Source organism: Podarcis pityusensis (genome assembly GCF_964106645.2).
Source record: "Podarcis pityusensis genome assembly, chromosome: 7".
In the NCBI taxonomy this organism is placed as follows: Eukaryota; Metazoa; Chordata; class Lepidosauria; order Squamata; family Lacertidae; genus Podarcis; species Podarcis pityusensis.
This window is the reverse complement of record NC_138031.1, coordinates 89,126,347-89,145,594: the sequence shown is the minus strand read 5'-3', so window position 1 is coordinate 89,145,594 and position 19,248 is coordinate 89,126,347. Positions and strand designations below refer to the sequence as shown.

The 19,248-nt window shown below is 42.8% G+C and overlaps 1 protein-coding gene and 1 long non-coding RNA gene across 9 annotated transcripts in view; one reads left to right on the top strand and one right to left on the bottom strand.

The window, feature by feature from the left end:
• The window catches only part of LOC308481022, a 208,195-nt gene that overhangs the window by 168,978 nt on the left and 19,969 nt on the right, over positions 1-19,248 (top strand). The gene's annotated exons all lie outside the window — the stretch shown is intronic.
• The window catches only part of KIZ (kizuna centrosomal protein), a 185,090-nt gene that overhangs the window by 165,494 nt on the left and 348 nt on the right, over positions 1-19,248 (bottom strand). For 5 of the 8 annotated variants that reach the window (XR_013988396.1, XM_081012950.1, XM_081012948.1 and 2 more), the window contains exons 2-4: positions 7,031-7,093; positions 3,363-3,525; positions 2,109-2,198 (exon numbers count right to left, since the gene is read on the bottom strand). Coding sequence is in view for 7 of the 8 variants with exons in the window: in XM_081012950.1 (XP_080869076.1) it covers positions 2,109-2,198; positions 3,363-3,525; positions 7,031-7,093 (316 nt within the window). In the remaining variant the exon portion in view is untranslated. Of the gene's footprint in view, positions 1-2,108; positions 2,199-3,362; positions 3,526-7,030; positions 7,094-16,003; positions 16,040-19,248 lie in introns of all 8 variants that reach the window. The other 3 variants (XM_081012953.1, XM_081012954.1, XM_081012952.1) reach the window with 3 other exon arrangements.

Sequence of the window (19,248 nt, the reverse complement as noted above, 5' to 3'; positions counted from 1 at the left end):
ATATTGGGCCTTCTTAGGGGTTATGTTTGTTTTCTGTTTTCATTAATATTTAGTGGCTGCCTTTAGTTCCTTTGGAGAAATAGGTGGGACAGAATTTTTAAAAATAAAATAAATGAACACCTTATGACTGCAGTACTATAGTGCCCCATATTATAAACTGTTGTTATAGTTGCCTGTTTATTTTTTAATTTACTTCCAGAAGGTAAGTAAAGAAATGAAGAGGTACCCATTGCAATAATTTATGACATGGGGTACTAAAGTACCATGGTATCATAAGGGTTCTAGTAGTTCTGATATACAGATATTTATGTAAGTAGGGCTGCAATGAAATGTAGATTTATTTAAGATCAAAAACTTCAAGGACAAATATTTTAAAAACAACACAGGAAAATTAGTATTTCAGAACTCTATCACTATCGCTTCCTAAATATCTGAACATTGTAGAAGGCATACTTATATAGGTCAAGGCTGGTGAGGCTCATTGCTCCATGTATATTTTAAGAAGGGCCTAAATTCAAGGTTTTTCCACCTTTTTAATCTACTGTGAAGGAAAAACATCTATAAACTCAGATTAACGTCTGCTAACGCAATGAAGAAAGAAAAATGAAAACCTTCCTGATACTATTAAACACACACACACACAAAAACACAAAATAGTGTTGCCTCTGTTTCTTTCCTGATAAGAGTCTTAAATACCAAACAGTTAAATGCATAATAACATTTACTGGCAGCAAGACAGCCTGCTTAGCTGATACATAAAGCAGGTAAAAGGAGAAAAAGTTAATTTCTTGGCTGAATGATTCCATCGGTAGCTATAGGGCAAACTAGAAAGTCTTTTAGCAAAGTAGCAGTTGATTCTTCTATCAATCTGCTGCACACATACTCTTCCAAGGAATGCATTAAATATGAAAATCATATCCTGTTATCATCTGTTTCCAGCTTTCAGCCCAGTAAGCTTTCCTTAATGAATGCTGTAGCCTAAGGGACAAGCATGCTGTTGGCTTTTCTGAATAATGGAGTGATGCTACCCATTTTGGCTTATTACAATATCGACTAGCTGAGGGGGTTTCACACATAGTCACAAGTGACTACTCTTGCCAGCATGCTCCAAGTTATTACAAGATGTTTTTAGACATTTCATCTAAAAGAGCTTTCCTGCTTTTAGGGAAGAAAAACAGCTCTGGTCTTGAACTGTATCATTTATATGGAGATAGGAGGAGGGATTAGAAGGCTGCACTACTGCAGATATATAGCAGAATATATTTGAGTATTTCTCGTCAGGCTTTGTCTGTGACTGTTGTTGTTTTTCTTCTTTTTGGCGTCTTTTGGAAGGAAAAAGTCAAAATGTACAAAATTATAAATGCTAATTTTGGGGGGCTTAAATTTAAATATTTGGCATACATGGTGTGTGTGTATGTGTGTGTGTGTGTGTGTGTGTGTGTGAGATAGTATTTTTAAATTTCACAATGGACATTTGTTTCTTTTCCAGCACTATGGAACGATTTAAACTGCATGGCGGAAGTAATTACACAAGAGGTTTGCAAAATATATTTTTTACCTGAATAAAATAAACGCCTCTAACAGCTCCCCAATTAATAGACTACAGATCTGTTCCAGCCAGAGCTACTTCCCAGTCCCATTGATTTCAGAGGGAGAGACTTAAACATGCCTTTTTAACTCCACCATTGAAATGAATTTAGATCACAACCCAGCTGCACTGATGGCTCGTGGGGCCAGTATTTGGTTGGTGCATAGCTGCCTCTCTGCCAACATCTGTGGAAAGGAGTGCCACCAGCTGGGTGGCTCTGCCGCAACAGAGGCCTCAGCATCACTCAGTTGGTAGCTAGCAAAATAGCTTTCAAACAGGATAGGGTACTGGTGGCTTTGGACTTGCTGGAGTCAAAGCACAGAAAACGCATTCAGGGAGGAAATTCTTTACAATGGCTCCCCTTGCCTTCTGCTCTGGTCACACAAGGAGGCAGTGCTTGGGATGCAGTGATGGGTCCATTGCTCTGCTCCATCCCACTTGTCCCCAGTCCCAGTTTGGATTGCTTTGCCCAAAGTGTTTAGCTCTGGTTAGATATACCTTTTAGAATATTTTTACTTACCAGGTGTTTCATAACATCACTCTGATTGCTTTTTGAAATATTTTTTCTCTCAGGAATCTGCTCTCTCTTAAATCCTCCTTCATACTCTGCCTAATATATAAAAAAGGCATCATAAATTAAGATAAATAGTCTGCATATTGATTCAGGCTGTGATCCAGCCAAACTTAAGTATGCTCTACTGATTTCATTGAGGAAAGGTAAAACATATAGTTTTCCACTGCAATCAGATTGTAATAAATATACAGGCAGTGAAACAAATATTAAACATATATATTAAGCATTCTGAACAGAATTCTCAAAACATTACTTATTTACCCTAGCAGTTTACCTGATTAAAGTTTTAATGTAGTTGAAACATTTTATCTATTTACTGTTGTATTTGTCTGATGATAAACTGTACCAATATGAAATCTGAACTAGATGAAAGGCATGTTTTAAAATGTAAAACCTTTACGTATGACACTTCATTCAATTCAAAATACAAATGAACTGACAATGCATTTGAACACATTGCAATATTACTGTATTATCTTGTAATTCATTTTGTAACATTTGTTGTTATACTATCTTTATAGTCTACCATGGATACACAACTCATATGTCACAAGAGTTCTGTGTTCCAGGTGGCATATATGGAAAAAGCTAGTATTGTACAGATTGTATGGCAAAAAGAAAATAATGGTAACTCTGATATCGAAATAAATCCCAACAAAAAGTGAGTGCTGATGGAAGAGAAACCAAAATGGAATGGTAATGTGGTTAACTCCAAAACAGCACAGTTCAATCTGTCAAACAAGCTTCTCATAAAGACCACAACAGGGTCAGAATCCACTGCAGCTATTCCGGAATGCTTCAATAGCCAGTAAAAATAAAAATCACATACTACTCAAGAAAAAACAACATCATAAGAAATTGTAATAAAATGCTGGTGGTGTTTCCTCTATTCTTTTGGATCCAGTTACATGGGTCAAGGAACCAAAACACCATATATTTAGCAAATAGGAACATGAGCACAGAGCCTCAATAGTATATAAAGAGTATTCAAGGTTCTCTGTGCCCTCAACCCTCCCTCATTTCCAAAGCTATAAGGCCACTTTGGTTCACCGCTTTACTTATACAGCAGGTCTGCATTTTTCACACGGCAAGCAAATTATTCTAAAAAAAGTTTTAGAGCTGATTTATATCAAAGTGTGGGTACACCCAATCTGTTTTCATCAAAATCATTTATAGTTATTAAAGTAAAGTATATAATACCTTCAGCCTCTGAAGGCACTCTGATCTTGAAGCAAACTTCTGAATTTGAGCTTCAATGCAATCAAATTCCTTCAACAAGTCTTGGTTTCGGAGCAAAGACTTTTTCTGACGCTCACATATTTCTTCTAGGTATTTTTTTAACTTTCTGTATTTCATTTTAGTTCTACACCAGGAGTGGGAAACAAAAAGAGAAACAATTCCATGTCGTGTATATGAGCTTATTCTTGGAAGAGAAATATTTACTTAGGATTCTGACAGGAATCCTGCCAAAAGCCATCATTCATAGAAAAATCCACGAAGGAAGAATTCCAATACGATATTTACATTTTGCTCCTTTTCATTTTAAACACTCATATCAATTTCCTCAACAAAATGTCCAAAGCTACAATTATGAAATTAAAGTTCCTATTTTAAAAGTAAGGGACTGATCCACTTCACGTGGAGTGCCCAGAGGATTTATAAAGGGCTCAGTACAACCCTTTCCGTTCCATTCCCCTTTCCCTTCCATGTACTCATGTGCATGGGTAGTGCAAGCTGCCTTTACAGAGACTGAGAGATCCATGTATGCCTTCCATAGCCCCATGTAGTCCTCCCATCTCTGTGCCATTCAAATTCTGCTGCTCCAGGAAACAGGTACAGTGGTACCTCGGGTTAAGAACTTAATCCATTCTGGAAGTCCGTTCTTAAACCAAGGCGTGCTTTCCCATAGAAAGTAATGGAAAACGGATTAATCCGTTCCAGACAATGAAAAGCAACCCCTAAAACAGCAAGTAGACTTGAAATTTACTATCTAACAAGGCCATTGATTCATAAAATGAAAGTAATAGACCAGGCTGCAATCTACTACCCAGTATAAAAACCCTTACTGCAGCAGCGGTGCCAGCATCCTGCCCACACCGTCCTGTGTCCTATGAGGGAATGCCATGGCAGTCACTTCTGGGGCCGAGCCGCTTGGCGTTGCTCTGGGGCCTGCAGCAGCGACTGGGAGGGCGACACCCGGTCCTGGGGGAGGGGTGGTTGCTGCAGCAGCAGCACAGCCTTCGATGCCGCTGTGATGGTGGCAGCAGAGGGACAAGATGCCAACGTCCCCCTTCTGTGCTTCATTGCCGGGGAGCAGCAGCGACATCCCTGCTCGGCATGGCAAGGCAACGTTCCCCTTCTCCGCTTCAACCCTTAGCCCAGATCCTTGAGGAATGGCATCTTGTTCTGGAGGACGGCACCTCCAAGAAGGGCTGGGGGGAGGGAGAGGGAGCCCATTCCTTGCCTGAAACTCCGGGGAGCCACTGCCGGTCCACGTTGGCAACAGTGCACTCGGTGGAGCTGCCAGGCCGACTCATGAGGAGATCCCTGAAGGCATCACACCTCGGGGGAGAAGGAGGCCCAAGGCGAACCGATAATCTCCACTCCCCGGGGAGGGAGGCGTGTGCAAAGCAAAAGGAAACTCAACCCGGATCAGGCTCTCCGCCACGGACTCCCCTCCCGGCACCCTCCCGTCTCTATCTGCCGTGGGATCCTAAGGACAAGTGACCCCCTCCTGCCTCGCCCAAATAACCACCCTGGCCGCCGTGTGTTCCTCTCCAAGTCCCAACAGGGGTCTCTCCAAAGCACGCTTTGGCGCACAGCAGCTGGTGTCTCTTGTGCGTCTCTCTCTCTCCCTCTGTCTTACCCAGCCCTGGGTCCCTCTGCTGCCGCCATCACTGCAGCATCAACATCCCCTTTCTCTGCTTCTGGGTGATGCTGCCACGGCCGGCGCTGAGTGACAGAAGGCCGTGCCGACAAAACGGAAGTGCACCCCCAAACGGAGTATGTTCATATACCAAAAAATTAAAATAAAATAAAATACACCACCTGGAACATTCATTTCCAGGTTTGAAGTGTTCATAATCCAAAAAGTTCGTTAACTAGGCTGTTCGTAACCCAAGATACCACTGTACCTTGATGGTGCACAAAGGGAGCACACCCACAAATGAGCTACACTGAGATCCTAACCTTTGTTAATGGTGTTTCAAATCACTCTTTAATTCAAATCAATTAAAGTGAAGATCCACCCTCACCGGGGCGCATACAAAACTATTCCTCCCAAGACCACTTTATCCCTGGGGTAATCTCTCAGCGGCAGCATACCCAAAAAGTGGGTGGGGCAGAGCCACCTCTCTCCCTCTCCCTCCAGTTTGCATGACACTGTAAGCCAAACAACAGTGTGGGCTTCCAGAGAACAGCTTGCAGCTGTTTTGCTCCTCGATCCTTTCTGCTTCTGTACTTCCAAGGTCTGAAACCAGGCTCATGGTTAAATTATCTTGGCTACAGCTTGTAGCTAGCGTATATACACACATATACGTTCAGGGCGGTTTTTTTCAGTCGAAACTCAGCAAAAACCCAGTTCCGACACCTCTCATGTGGGTGCCATTGCCATTATAAGAGAACAAGGGAAGCGTTCATGATGAGTTCGGCATCTCATTTTCTAGAAAAATAGCAGTGTACACTGTATATACTGAACCCAGGTATCACAGCAAATCAATTTGCCCTTCCCCCCCAAACTTGCCCTTTCCAGATCCTCTGGCTTCAATTAATTTATTCCTTTTTGTGCATATTTTATTCCTCCTTCAGTAATTCACAAAATCACTGTAGCAACAATTATATCAATCCCTTTTCTTTCTCTCTCTCTCTCTCTCTCTCTCTCTCTCTCTCTCTCTCTCTCCTCTCTGTATTCATTCCAAGGAGGGAAGTGAGGGAACTGGGCAGCTGGCTGTCATTCACCATGAAAGGAAGATGGGCAGGCCGTGGGGTATGGGCAGGGACCAGGCTGGGTTTTCGTCTGCTGCCTCTAGCGAAGTGAGGTTCCTTTGGCACTTCCAGCATTAGAGCAGAACAGGCGGAGGCAAAAAGGAAGATAGAACAGGGAAATGCCAGCCAGAGGGCCCCAATGTGAAAAGCAAGAGGATGCAGTATCAACCTTTGCTGACAGATGCCAATCAGCATTGTTATGTGAATATTAATTTTAACCAATTATAAAGTTTTTCAAATATAAAATTATAATAAATTAGAATTTCCAAAAATTGTAATAACAAGAATTGGTTGTGAATCAACCAAGTTTTACTTGTATAAACCACTTCACAAGCTGAAGTCATCAGAAATTGAGAAAAAAATACAAGCTCTAAAAGCAATAAAACCATTTCTACAAACTAAAAGCAATAAAATCATTTCTACAGATGTACAATTAATATTCCATAAATGACTGAGTCACACTTCAGGAAAAGCTTGCTTAAACAAAAACATCTTAGGTACCCACCCAGACATCATGAAGCTATGTGCATGCCTAATTTCAGTTGGTAACTGATTACAGAGGGCTAGAGCTACAACACTAAAACTCTGGTTTCTGGTACAAACTAAATGCACATCTGGTGCATGTGGTACTCTCCTCAGCAGAGCCCCATCTGAAGAGTGCAGTTGCCAGGCAGAGATATATGGGGGGAAAGAGGTAACCTGGTCCCAAGCTGATTTTAAATACTAAAAGCACAATCTTGAATGGGCCTGGTAGTATACTGACAGGCAGTGCAGCTCCCTCAGCAGAGGCATGATGTCGTGTCAATACTATGCAGTCACAGATCCATTAAAATAAATTATCAATAAAAAATAAAACAATGCAAAATCTGCTTAAGCAGACTTACGTGCGGGTATCACATGTGGTGTATTCAAGCATTTTTCTTTCCAACTCCAACCTCTTTGTTTCACTAAAAGTACAGAGTGATGAAGTTATTATACAAATGGTACACTACAAATCACTTTGCAGTAAAGAAAAGGAAGATATTTTACAGGTTTCAGAAGAGCTAGACACCCAAGGAACATTATTTTTTCACTGTGAATTCCAAGCCATCAAGAATCATTATCATTATTAATCAAACTGCTTTGATCCTAATCTATCTGAGGTAGCAGCTATCACCGGAACAACTTGCCTCTTCTGGAGGTAGATACAGGATTACCAACTCTTGGAAAGCACACCTTGAAATGATGTAGGAAATCAGTCATTTATAACATTTGGCCACATGGTAGGAGGAATAACATCATCTACTGCTTACAAGGATGCAGAAACAGACATATGGTTTAAGTACTCCCTGCTACATGGCTAAGACAACTGGCTTCCCATGCATGTACCACACATAGGATTCTAACAGAGCCTCCATCCTATTCTCCTTCTCTTACAAAATATCTTTAACACATTGAGAGTAGATACAGTGTTACCTCGCAAGACGAATGCCTCTCAAGACGAAAAACTCGCAAGACGAAAGAGTTTTTCGTTTTTTGAGTTGCTTCGCGAGACGAATTTCCCTATGGGCTTGCTTCGCAAGACGGAAACGTCTTGCAAGTTTGTTTCCTTTTTCTTAAAACCGTTACAGTAATACAGGGTGCATTGCTTGAAGAGGTGCAGTTGCGACTTGACTTCGGGGAGCAACTCATAGCACACAGTGTGGTAGCCTTTTTTGAGGTTTTTGAAGATTTTTTTGAAAAAATTGAAACCGTGCTTCGCAAGAGGAAAAAACTCGCAGAACGAATTAATTTCGTCTTGCAAGGCACTACTGTACCGGCTGTGGCTCACTAACGATGTAGCACAGTGGTAAAAGTGCTTGACTAGAACCTGGGAGACCAAGGTTCAAATCCCCACCTAGCCACAAAGGTTCACTTTGGGCCAGTCACCATCTCTGAGCCTTGCTTCCCTGACAGGGTTGTTGTGAGGATGAAATTAGGAGGGGAGAGAAGTATGTAGTCTACCTTGACCTCCTTGGAGGAGCAGTAGGATATAAATAAATGTTAACAACAACAACAGCAGTACACTTGGTGGTAAATCTGGGTTCATTCATGCTAATGCTATTTTTAATTGTAATCTCCTTTGAGCTTCAGAAAAGTAGAATGTAAATATGACAACATTAGAAATACTAAGAAATAAATTAAAAACATGTTGAGGGTGTCTCCCCATCTGCTGTCATGGTTAATAGCAGTAAATATACACTTATCAAATAAAACCCACCTCAGCACTTATCTTAGGACAAACACTTTTAAACAAGTATTTCACTGTTCTTAGATGGGAAGATTGGCACTAGTAGATTCCTGACAACCTTGTAGAACACTGCTTTCTATAAGCCTGAAAAATCTACCTCCCTTGAAGGTTTCTGTGAAGCAATTGGTTCAATTGCTTCTTTTCTTTAATCTTTTATATGGATGTATTTTCTTTGATATATTCAACCAATGGTGCTGTCAGTATATTTAAAGGTGACCCTTCCCCAAACATCTCAAAGAAATCATACAGTAATCTATTAGAGCAATTCTGCCCATAAATTATATCCAATATGTAGGAACAGCATCACTCCAAAAAAAACCTGTATTGGCAAACTATAACATTATGTTAGTGGAAAAATACTAAACCCATCTAGTAATACCCTTGCCCCAATTAGAAGCCACTGGTAAGATAACTTTTATATCATCAAGACAGCCAGCAAAAGAGGAAAACTGGGGAGAGTTTGGAGCATCATTAGGGATAAACAGGCCATTGCTAGAATCCTAGTTCAATCAGTGATCCTGCTGTCCCCTCCCAACACAGGTACAATGTTACACCTGCAAAAGAGATGACATAAGTTTAAGTATTCTCATTAGAGTAAATGCAGAGTCCTGAATTACCTCCCACCCTTCCTCTTTGCCACCATAGCTACAAAAGGTAGGATTTCAACGAACCCTGCAGCCAATCACAGCACAACACAAGGTTATAAAACCACCCATGGAACATAAATGCAATACAAAGCCACACAACATAGAGCTACAAATCTCTGCTCCCATATCTAGTGTGCTATGAGCACATAGTGAGGGATCTGATAATGGGAACTTCAGTGATGTGGGTTTTTGCACGCTCAACAGCTAGGGAGAACAAAAAGAAAGGACGGGAAGATTAATTTAAAAAAACCTACCACCCAGTTTCATATCTCCCATTCTTAGGTATCTGGGATCATGCAGTCATGTTGCCATGGCAGCTGGGATGCAAACTCATCTTCTCTCATGAGAAGTCAAGAAACCCTCATGAGAATGTACTGGTTGCAGCATTATATATGGCAAGTGTGGGCAGGATGCTAAGGAGGCAGCTTAGGTCCCAATGCTGGGACATAAGACTGAGCAGGAGGAAGAAATGACATGTTAACATTCTCTTCTCCATTTCTGAGGCCAAGGGAAGAAAACTCCCAGAGGATAGTCACTATTTAACTCATTTATCTATATGTAAAAGGGTATGTTAAACATGACAATTCCATAACTTTACAACCATTCCTCAGGAATGATTATATAATGCACATGAACATATTTAGAGAGACAGTATTTATAAATTCTAAAATAAATCCAAACCAAATGTCAACTTCTTCCTCATTGACTGTGCAGGTCAAACAAAAACCAAAGCTAAAATTCTTATACAGTGGTGCCCCGCAAGACGAATGCCTCGCAAGACGAAAAACTCGCTAGACGAAAGAGTTTTCCGTTTTTTGAGTCGTTCCGCAAGACGAATTTCCCTATGGGCTTGCTTCGCAAGACGAAACGTCTTGCGAGTTCTTGCGAGTTTGTTTCCTTTTTCTTAAAGCCGCTAAGCCATTAATAGCCGCTAAGCCGCTAATAGCCGCTAAACCGCTAATAGCCGTGCTTCGCAAGACGAAAAAACCGCAAGACGAAGAGACTCGCGGAACGGATTAATTTCGTCTTGCGAGGCACCACTGTATAGTCTCAGACTGCAAGTGAAAGCACAAACGAAACTAAAATGGTGATCAGTTTTGATTTTACTTGCAGCAAACACAAGGACTCTGGAATAGTCTCATTTCTTTTATGATCAGGGAAGGTGGAAATGTTTACATATCATCATATATATATAGGATTAGGATTATATATTAGGATTATATAAAATATGTAGGGTGCAATCCTAACCCCAGATCTGATGGGATAAACAAGTTAGGATGTGGCAGATCTCCAGCTCAGATGGGTTACGCAGAGGCAAGTCTTCAGCTGGGGTTCAGTGGGCTGAGCCGAGACCAGGGAACTTACATCACCATAAGCTCTGAAAAGTGGGCATTCTGCAGGAGTGGCAAGGGCGGGAGTGGGCAGAGTAGAATTATACTAGATCCTAATCCTGAGGAACAGTTGCTTGTTCTTCTGTAACAGAGCCATTTGGCTTTGCTTGTAGAGGCAATGTACCATATCCATGGATTCGAGGGAGGTGTGTGAATGTTACTTGAGTTCCTGCTTTGAGATAAGATGCATTGACAATTTTAAGTTGGCACAGATTTAGGCTTCCCATGCTTAGAATTGTTCCCATAGTTACTATCCAAGTCACAATCATGTCTCATTGGTGGGCGGTGGGGTGGGGAAGACACCAATAACTAGTGCTTGACTGCATCATAAGGAAGCCACTGAAGGCAGGAAGAAAGATGGTAGATGTAAATAATAGGGCTGGACAATACCTCGTTCTCAACATTGTGATATACCAGCAGCTAAATACCGCGGATATGCCAACTGTAGCTTCTGAAGATACTTCAGAAGGTAGCTCCATATATACAACTCTTCACTAAGATTAGGCTGGCACCACCTGTAATGGGTTTTAAGGCACCAGCGGGTAGCACTGTGGGTTAAACCACAGAGCCTAGGACTTGCCGATCAAAAGGTCGGCGGTTCGACCCACTGCCCACCTAGCAGTTCGAAAGCATGTCAAAGTGCAAGTAGATAAATAGGTACCGCTCTGGCGGGAAGGTAAACGGTGTTTCTGTGCGCTGCTCTGGTTCGCCAGAAGTGGCTTAGTCATGTTGGCCACATGACCCGGAAGCTGTACACCGGCTCCCTCGGCCAATAAAGCGAGATGAGCGCCGCAACCCCAGAGTCGTCAGCAAGGGTCGCTTTACCTTTAAGCCTTCTCTTGAAGCTGGCCCATATATTACTCCTCTGGGTTTATGCAAACATAAATGTAGTATGTTTTCTGTATTTATTTGTTTTATTTTGTATTAATTTCACATTTTCTACACCAGATATATTTATACGGTTATGCAGCATAAAAAGATGAATGAGTAAAGAAATAATAATAAAATAATAATAATAATAATAATAATAATAATAATTTTTTATTTATACCCTGCTCTCCCCAGCCAAGGCCGGGCTCAGAGCGGCTTACAAGCAATAATAAAAACAAGATGAATGATTACAACTTAAAAACAAAAATAAAATACAACATTAAAATAATGGAACATTAAAATGTAGCCTCATCGCAGGAGGAGAAGGAAAAGAAAAAAGAAAGAGGGGGAGGGAATCAATTGACTCCAAGCCAAAGGCCAGGTGGAACAACTCTGTCTTACAGGCCCTGCGGAAAGAAATCAGATCCTGCAGGGCCCTGGTCTCATGAGGCAGAGCGTTCCACCAGGCCGGAGCCAGAGTTGAAAAGGCCCTGGCTCTGGTTGAAGCCAATCTAACTTCCTTAGGGCCTGGGACCACTAGGGTGTTGCTATTTATGGACCTTGAGGCTGTCCGTGGGACATACCGGGAGAGGCGGTCCCGTAGGTAGGAGGGTCCTAGGCCGTGAAGGGCTTTAAAGGTCAAAAGCAGCACCTTAAATCTGACCCTGTACTCCACCGGGAGCCAGTGTAGCTTGAAAAGCACTGGGTGAATATGCTCCCATGGCAGAGACCCCATGAGGAGCCTCACTGCAGCATTCTGCACCCACTGGAGTTTCTGGGACAGCTTCAAGGGCAGCCCCGCGTAGAGCGAATTACAGTAGTCAAGCCTGGAGATGACCGTCGCATGGATCACTGTGGCCAGGTCGGGGCGGGAAAGGTAAGGGACCAACTGCTTGATGCGGCGAAGGTGGAAAAATGTCGCCTTGGCTGTTGCTGTAACTTGCGCCTCCATGGAAAGGGAGGCGTCAAGGATTACACCCAAACTCTTAACGGAAGGCAATGGCACTAATTGGGCCCCCGCAAGAGAAGGGAGTTGGTCCCTCATCCCCATGCCATCCTGACCTAGCCATAGGACCTCTGTCTTTGAAAGATTTAGTTTCAATCGGCTCCCACGAAACCATCCAGCTACAGCTTCCAAGCATCTGGTCAGTGTGTTCGGGGCCGAGTCGGTGTGGCCATCCATCAGCAGATAGAGCTGAGTGTCATCAGCATATTGGTGACAGCCCAGCCCAAAGCTCCGGACAATCTGGGCAAGGGGGCGCATAAAGATGTTAAAAAGCATCGGGGAGAGAATTGTGCCCTGCAGCACTCCACACACCAAGGAGTGGCGTGACGACATTTCCCTCCCTACTACCACCCTCTGTCCCCGACCAGAGATAAAAGAGCACAACCAGTTACGGGCTATGCCCTGTATCCCCACGTCTGCGAGGCGGTGGTCCAGAAGATCATGATCGACCATGTCAAAGGCTGCTGACAAATCTAAAAGGATCAGCAGTCCTGACCCGCCTCGATCCAGTTGTCTACGGAGATCATCTGTTAGGGCAACCAAAGCCGTCTCCGTCCCAAAACCAGGACGGAAACCGGACTGAAATGGATCTAATGCCTATGTTTCCTCCAGAAACCTACCAAGCTGTTCAGCAACCGCTCTCTCAATTACCTTACCCAGGTATGGAAGATTTGAAACTGGGCGGTAATTGGATAGGTCTAAGGGATTTGATGAAGTTTTCTTTAAGAGTGGACACACCACTGCTTCCTTCAGTTCTCCTGGGAATGTCCCCGTGTCAAGGGACAAATTGATAATTTCAACCAGGGGGGTCCGCGCAACATCTGGACACTCCCTAATCAGCCAAGACGGGCACGGATCAAGGAGGCAGGTGGTGGGCCTACCAACTTGGAGGAATCTATCCACATCAGTAGGGAGTATCCAATCGAAATGGTCCAACACTGGACCTGAAGTCAGTCGAGGGGCCTCCAGTTCAGTCACTGTATCTAAATTGGCAGGGAGGTCACGGCGGAGCAACAGGACTTTCTGCGCAAAAAAGCTCGCGAATGCCTCACAGCTGTAGGTCGAATTTGTGCTTAAATTTGGTTGTCCTCCTAAGGACATTATTGACCTAATTATTCTAAAAAGTTTTGCCGGGCGAGAGCTAGCGGATGCAATGGAAGCTGCAAAGTAAGATTTCTTAGCAGCTTTCATAGCCATCTCATAGGCTTTCATAAGCATCCTATAAGATGTTCTTGAGGCTCCGTCACGAGTCCGTCGCCATACTCGCTCTAGCCATCTGAGATCCCGCTTCATTTTCCAGAGCTCCTCAGTAAACCAAGGGGCCCGGTTTCGACAGGGTCGCAGAGGGCACTTAGGCGCGATCTCATCAATGGCTGCCAAGAGCCGGTTATTCCAGTCCTCAACAAGGTCATCTAATGAGTCGCCAGGAGGAGCAGGGTTCCGCAAGGCTTGTCGGAATCTATCAGGATCCATCATTTTTCGCGGACGAGCCCAAATAGGTTCGCCACCCGAGCCGGGGAGGAGCAGGAAATAAAGCATACTACTGTAATCCAATCTTGTAACTAAAGCCACGTGTTACCATAACCAGGTCTGATTTCCTCAGGAATTAGCCCAGCGGTGTTCCAATCTAAACTGGACAAAGCCACCCCATCATTCAGATGTAAAGCTCCTAAACTACAAAGCTGATTTTTCAAGGGGAATGAAATTCCATCTAAAACTGGATCTCAATTCCAGAGTTCCCCTCCCGCCTGAGGAGGAACATATCTCTCACATGTGGATTCAGCTTCCCAGCCTACTACCACCTCCAGACACTGGTTCAGAACCCCAAAAGTTTCCTAAGTATAAGAACAGCTTGTCATATTGATCACAGCATACTTCAAACCTTGACTGACCTCTCCACGTTTATGTTTATGTTAAGTAACATGGGGAGAGACTCAATCCAAGCGACACCATACACCAACAGCTTACTCTCCTTCTATTCCAGTAGCTTATTCTCTTTTTATTCCACCCCAACTAATCAACTCAGCATTAAGAAGCATAAATTGGAAGCAGTGAGAAGACGAAGATAACTGGCCTCTTAGCAGATACTGGTAATCAACAAATGAAGAGGGTTGTGGGGTGGCTGGGCTGAAAGGGGCAGGGCAAGATGAAACATACCCTGTGGCATGAATGGATTGAACAGTTATATCAGCTTATTTATCAGACTGGTCAAGGTGCCAGTCAGACTGACTAGAAGCCAGTCTGCAGTATTTCAGATACATGGCCACGAGTGTATGGCCACACCATACATGGCCACACCATACATCCATACCATACCATACCATACCATACCAATCACCTTTAAAGCACATAGTTCCCTTCCGCAGAATCATGGGAACTGTAAGTTGTTAAGAATGCTGGGAATTGTAGTTCAGGATTTGGGGGGTGGGGTGGGGCAGGAGGCGGAGCTATGTGCTTTAAATGTATGGTGTCAATATGACCTAAGTCGTATTGCCACTGAGCACAAACAGGAAAAAGAGACACTGTCCCTAACAGCAACTAATAAACAAAAAAAGTAAGTCAAGGCTATATTATAAGCTACCCATATAACTATATTTAAAACATTAATAACATATTTCAAAATCACCAAAACAATAAAAGCAAGTTGTACAAAGACTCTCTGTTCAAGAGCTAAAATTTCAAAGCCAATAGTTTTCTAAGCCTACTGCTGTTAAAGCCCTCAACATTGGCACCACTATAGACTAAAATCCAAATTGCCAAAAGCATTCTGACCTTATGGCATTCTCCAGTGGCCTGGATGCAAATTATAGCAATCTGACTCCTCCAGCATTCTCAAAGGGTTCAAGTTTGCAGTCATACACAATGGCACTTAGATAAGAAGCTTTATAAAGGATATATGTAAAACTTTATACCGCAGATCTTTTTATCCTTGAACTCTCTAGATACACATGGATCTGGCAGCCCCTATTCAGGTAATCTTAATTTGTGTCTGTAGCAGGACAGAGAGTCCACATGTTGAACAGGAAGGTCTGCGACTGAGCGGGGCGGGGTGGGGTAAGCAAGTTGGGCTGAACGCAATTGCAATGCTCCCCACAATCAGGAACCCTGCAATTGCCTCTCTGCCCTTGCACAAATTTAAGAATACATGAACAGGACTACAATTTATGTGATTAAGTGTACATTCTTGAAATCTCCATCTTTCACATTTATACCACCTTTGTATGCTTTCTTGTTAACTGTAAGATGATCTATTAGTAAATATTACTGTCAATTGGTAATAAGTTTAAGAAATTATTCATTTTAAAACTTTACCTTTCAAATGGAGAGTCTATGGACAACTTTTTTGCTATTTAGAAGTATCATTTGATTTAAATAAATGTATATATGTATGCATGTATCATAATGCTGTAGTCCAGATGTATTTTTCACATCTGCTGCTCGGCATGTATAAGCTCTCAATGACATTCCACAAACATTAGCCCTGACTGGCACAGCAGGACTGTAGGATCAGTCTGTCAATCACAAAGTGAAGAATACAGAATACATAATTTTTAACCTGATTGTTGATCTCTCCTACTTCAAGAGTGGAATTTCCATCTCCCAGTAATAGGCAAGAAATTACATTATTACATTGCTCAATGAAAGCATTTTAATTTTCCTTATGAGTAACCTACCTGCTTTATCTCCCCATTCATGGTGCCTGTTTGACCCTGTTAAGAATAAATTCAGTCACAGTTGATATGCATTTGCTATATTCCCATTTGCTGCAATGACAGAATGAAGTGAATCTCTTCTGACTCCCCCCCCCATTTTCTAATTAATTTTTAAACATACTGTACTCTTATATGAAATACGTTTCATGTGCAGTAATGTATACGCTCAAGTGCTCATCCTCCATGCACTTAACTGCTAGTCACCTTGAGGCAGACCTAGCTAAGTTTGGACACGTGCCCATAGAATCTGTGTGAATAGGTCAATCTGAGCTTAGCCCCAAAGACAGGGAAGGATATGGGTGGTTCAAGTCTCACTAATGTCTTCCTGGGAAAGGAAGAGGCATGGAAGTAGGAACAAGGCAGCCACTTGAGTAAGACTTGAACGTGCCCAGGATGGATGGTATAATATATATACCGGTAGTTGGATGGTATAAGATTACCCAGGTACACTGAGGAGATTATCCTGGTGAGTATGGTATCTCCTGGATGTTGCTGGTGGAAATTTGGAATATGTTTAATGGGAGATTTACAGCACCAGAAGAAATCTTTTGCCTACTCAGAAGAAAGCTCCAGGTAAACTGGCAACCAAGTCTAGATGCAAGTTTAAAACCATCCCTTTAACAGAATTTTCTTGCACTGTTTTTACTGTTAGAAAGTGGCAGTGACTTCAATACAAGAGCATTATTTAAGAATAGGATATTAAGAACCTCAATATTCCATAACTGTATCTATCCACTTAGCTATTAATATTCAACATTCTTTGACATGAATCTGACGACCTATGTCAACAAACAGGAATCATCAAAATGGTTAAGAAAAAATTGTATTACTATATTTTTAAACACGTGTGCCAATATCATGCCAGTTCAATAATTACACTTCAGCCAGCTACACTATTGTAGCGAGGGTGTCAGACCGCCTCAGCGGCATTGGGGGGGGGCACTGAATGAACCGGACTCGAAGCTCCCTCACACAGCACCAACCAGCTGACCTCCAGTCTTTTCATCTGAGGAGAGTTGCTACTCCCCCTCCGCCAGAGCGACTGAAGCCACTCAGGCAGTGGCGGCAGCAGTGCACTCCTTTCTTGCCCAGCCTGCCTGGCTCTGCCATCTGCATCACAGCTCCTGCTCACTTTGCTGCAAGAAGTAATGGTCCTTGGCTTGGAAAAGCTCCATTCTGGGGCAAGAAGGAAGGCATGCTGAGGGAGGGAGATGGCGCAGGTGAGTGAGGGGAGGGCTGTGCCTTGCTTCAGCCTGCCGCCAGGTTTACAGGTCACGGCAAAAGGATATGCCTCGCTTTCCATCCCATGACCACAAACGTTGAGTGAGCCCTTCAGGTGGCAGCTACATTCCAAGAAGAGTGATGGAAGCACATGCACACCCAGCGCAACACATCCGCCGCCTCAGGCAGTGCCTGCCTCCTTCAACTGTTGCCACCCCTGTCAGGGCTCCACAAAAGCTGGGCCGGTTCCGGCAAACAAGAGGGAGAGGGAGAGCACCACTAGGTATGCGACTCCAGCCACCAGGCCCTTCTTTGAAGTTGTTTTATCCTGGAGATACGCTGCAACCTGAGAGGCTGCGGCAACAGAGACAGCCATCCAGGCTGTCCAGAAAAATAAACAAAAGGAAGGTGGCAGGGATATACAAGCAGAGAGAGGGGGGGAGACGCCAGCAATATGCTGCAGAATGCTATCCATTATATTTTATCTGCACAATTAGAATGAATTTCAGGAACCAACAAGTTTTACAGAAAAATAAAACTTTCGAGCTGTCTGGCCCCAAAATGGCAGCTAGGTATTCCATTTTTGCAACTATAACCCTGGCTTAAGGAGCCATTTGGTGCCTAGATCATATACCTGAGTTTCTAACACTGGTAGGAAACTTTTTCACATGGTGGCGCATTCAAAAATATGACTCTCACACCTGGAGTGCTTCAGTCCAGAATTCTATCACTTTATTCCATCTCATTCAGCATAATGTATAGAACAGCTCCAAGACCTAGCCACCATAACACAGGTAAGCACACGCACCCCAGAATGAGATGGAAGAATCATTAAGTGTAAGACTTAACCTGGTGAGCTTCTGATTTTGAGCACTCCAGAAAACACACAAAAATCGCTACACGTTAAAAAAAAACCAACTCCCCTGCACACCAGACTGTAAAACAGCCATATATATATATGTGTGTGTGTGTGTGTGTGTGTGTGCAAGTTTTCTGCTTCCAGGGAGGATTCTTTGGGCAGCAGGAGCAGGGCATTAAAATGCATATGCAGACACCCAGGGACACTATTATTAGGCCAACTAGGCTGCTGCCTACAGAAGAGACCTCAGAGGGCCACAGTTTCATACAATTTGCTGTTGCTATATCTTATACATTCCTGATAATATTTTACTTTTATTTTATATTTTGAACACAGTTTCTTGAAGCTCAAGCTTAAAAAAACTTACAATGTTGTGGGCTTGGCAACTATGCCAATTGCACATGCCCAAGCACTAGCACTTGACCTGAAGGAAAACTAGTAAAGAGAAAATGAGATGTTGATGTGCCAGGAAATGAAACTTCTGAGAGACTTAAACTTTAACATTGCAATCTGCAAGCTTATTCAAAATGATTTGTGGATGCAAGCATTTTCTTTTGTATTTGAGAAAGGCGATAAAATACAGTTGCATTACTTAGTTTTGCCATTTAAAAGAAACTGAGCTGTTTTAAGTTTTGCGGCTTTTTGTTTTTCCTGCAAAGCATCTGTTTTTGAAAACTGAAGCTAGCAATTTTATTTTGGGGGGGGAAGTGTGCATGCAAGTAGCTAGCTTTGCCTATGGCACAAAATAGCCTGGCACCAGAGCTTTTGTAGCCTCTGTACACTCTGTCCTCCTACAAGCAAGCCTGTACCTCTTGTGGCAGCTGCCACGGGACATTGCACAGGAAAACACATTTGAATAGTTGATATTTAAATAAAGTATTGGCATAGCCAGAGGGGCAGCTGCCTGCCCCCCATCAATAAATAAAAATACTTAACTAAATGTAGAAATTGTAGAACTATTTAGACATACTGTATTTTTCTGAGCACTTGGGGTGAAAAGAAAGTAATTTAAAACAACGGTCGCTGAGACATTTCATTGCCCCACAGAGGGGGGTGACAGGTGGGCGTCCTACTAAAATGAAGCCTGGCTGCGCCCAGGAAGTAAAGTATTTCAATAAAAAGGACA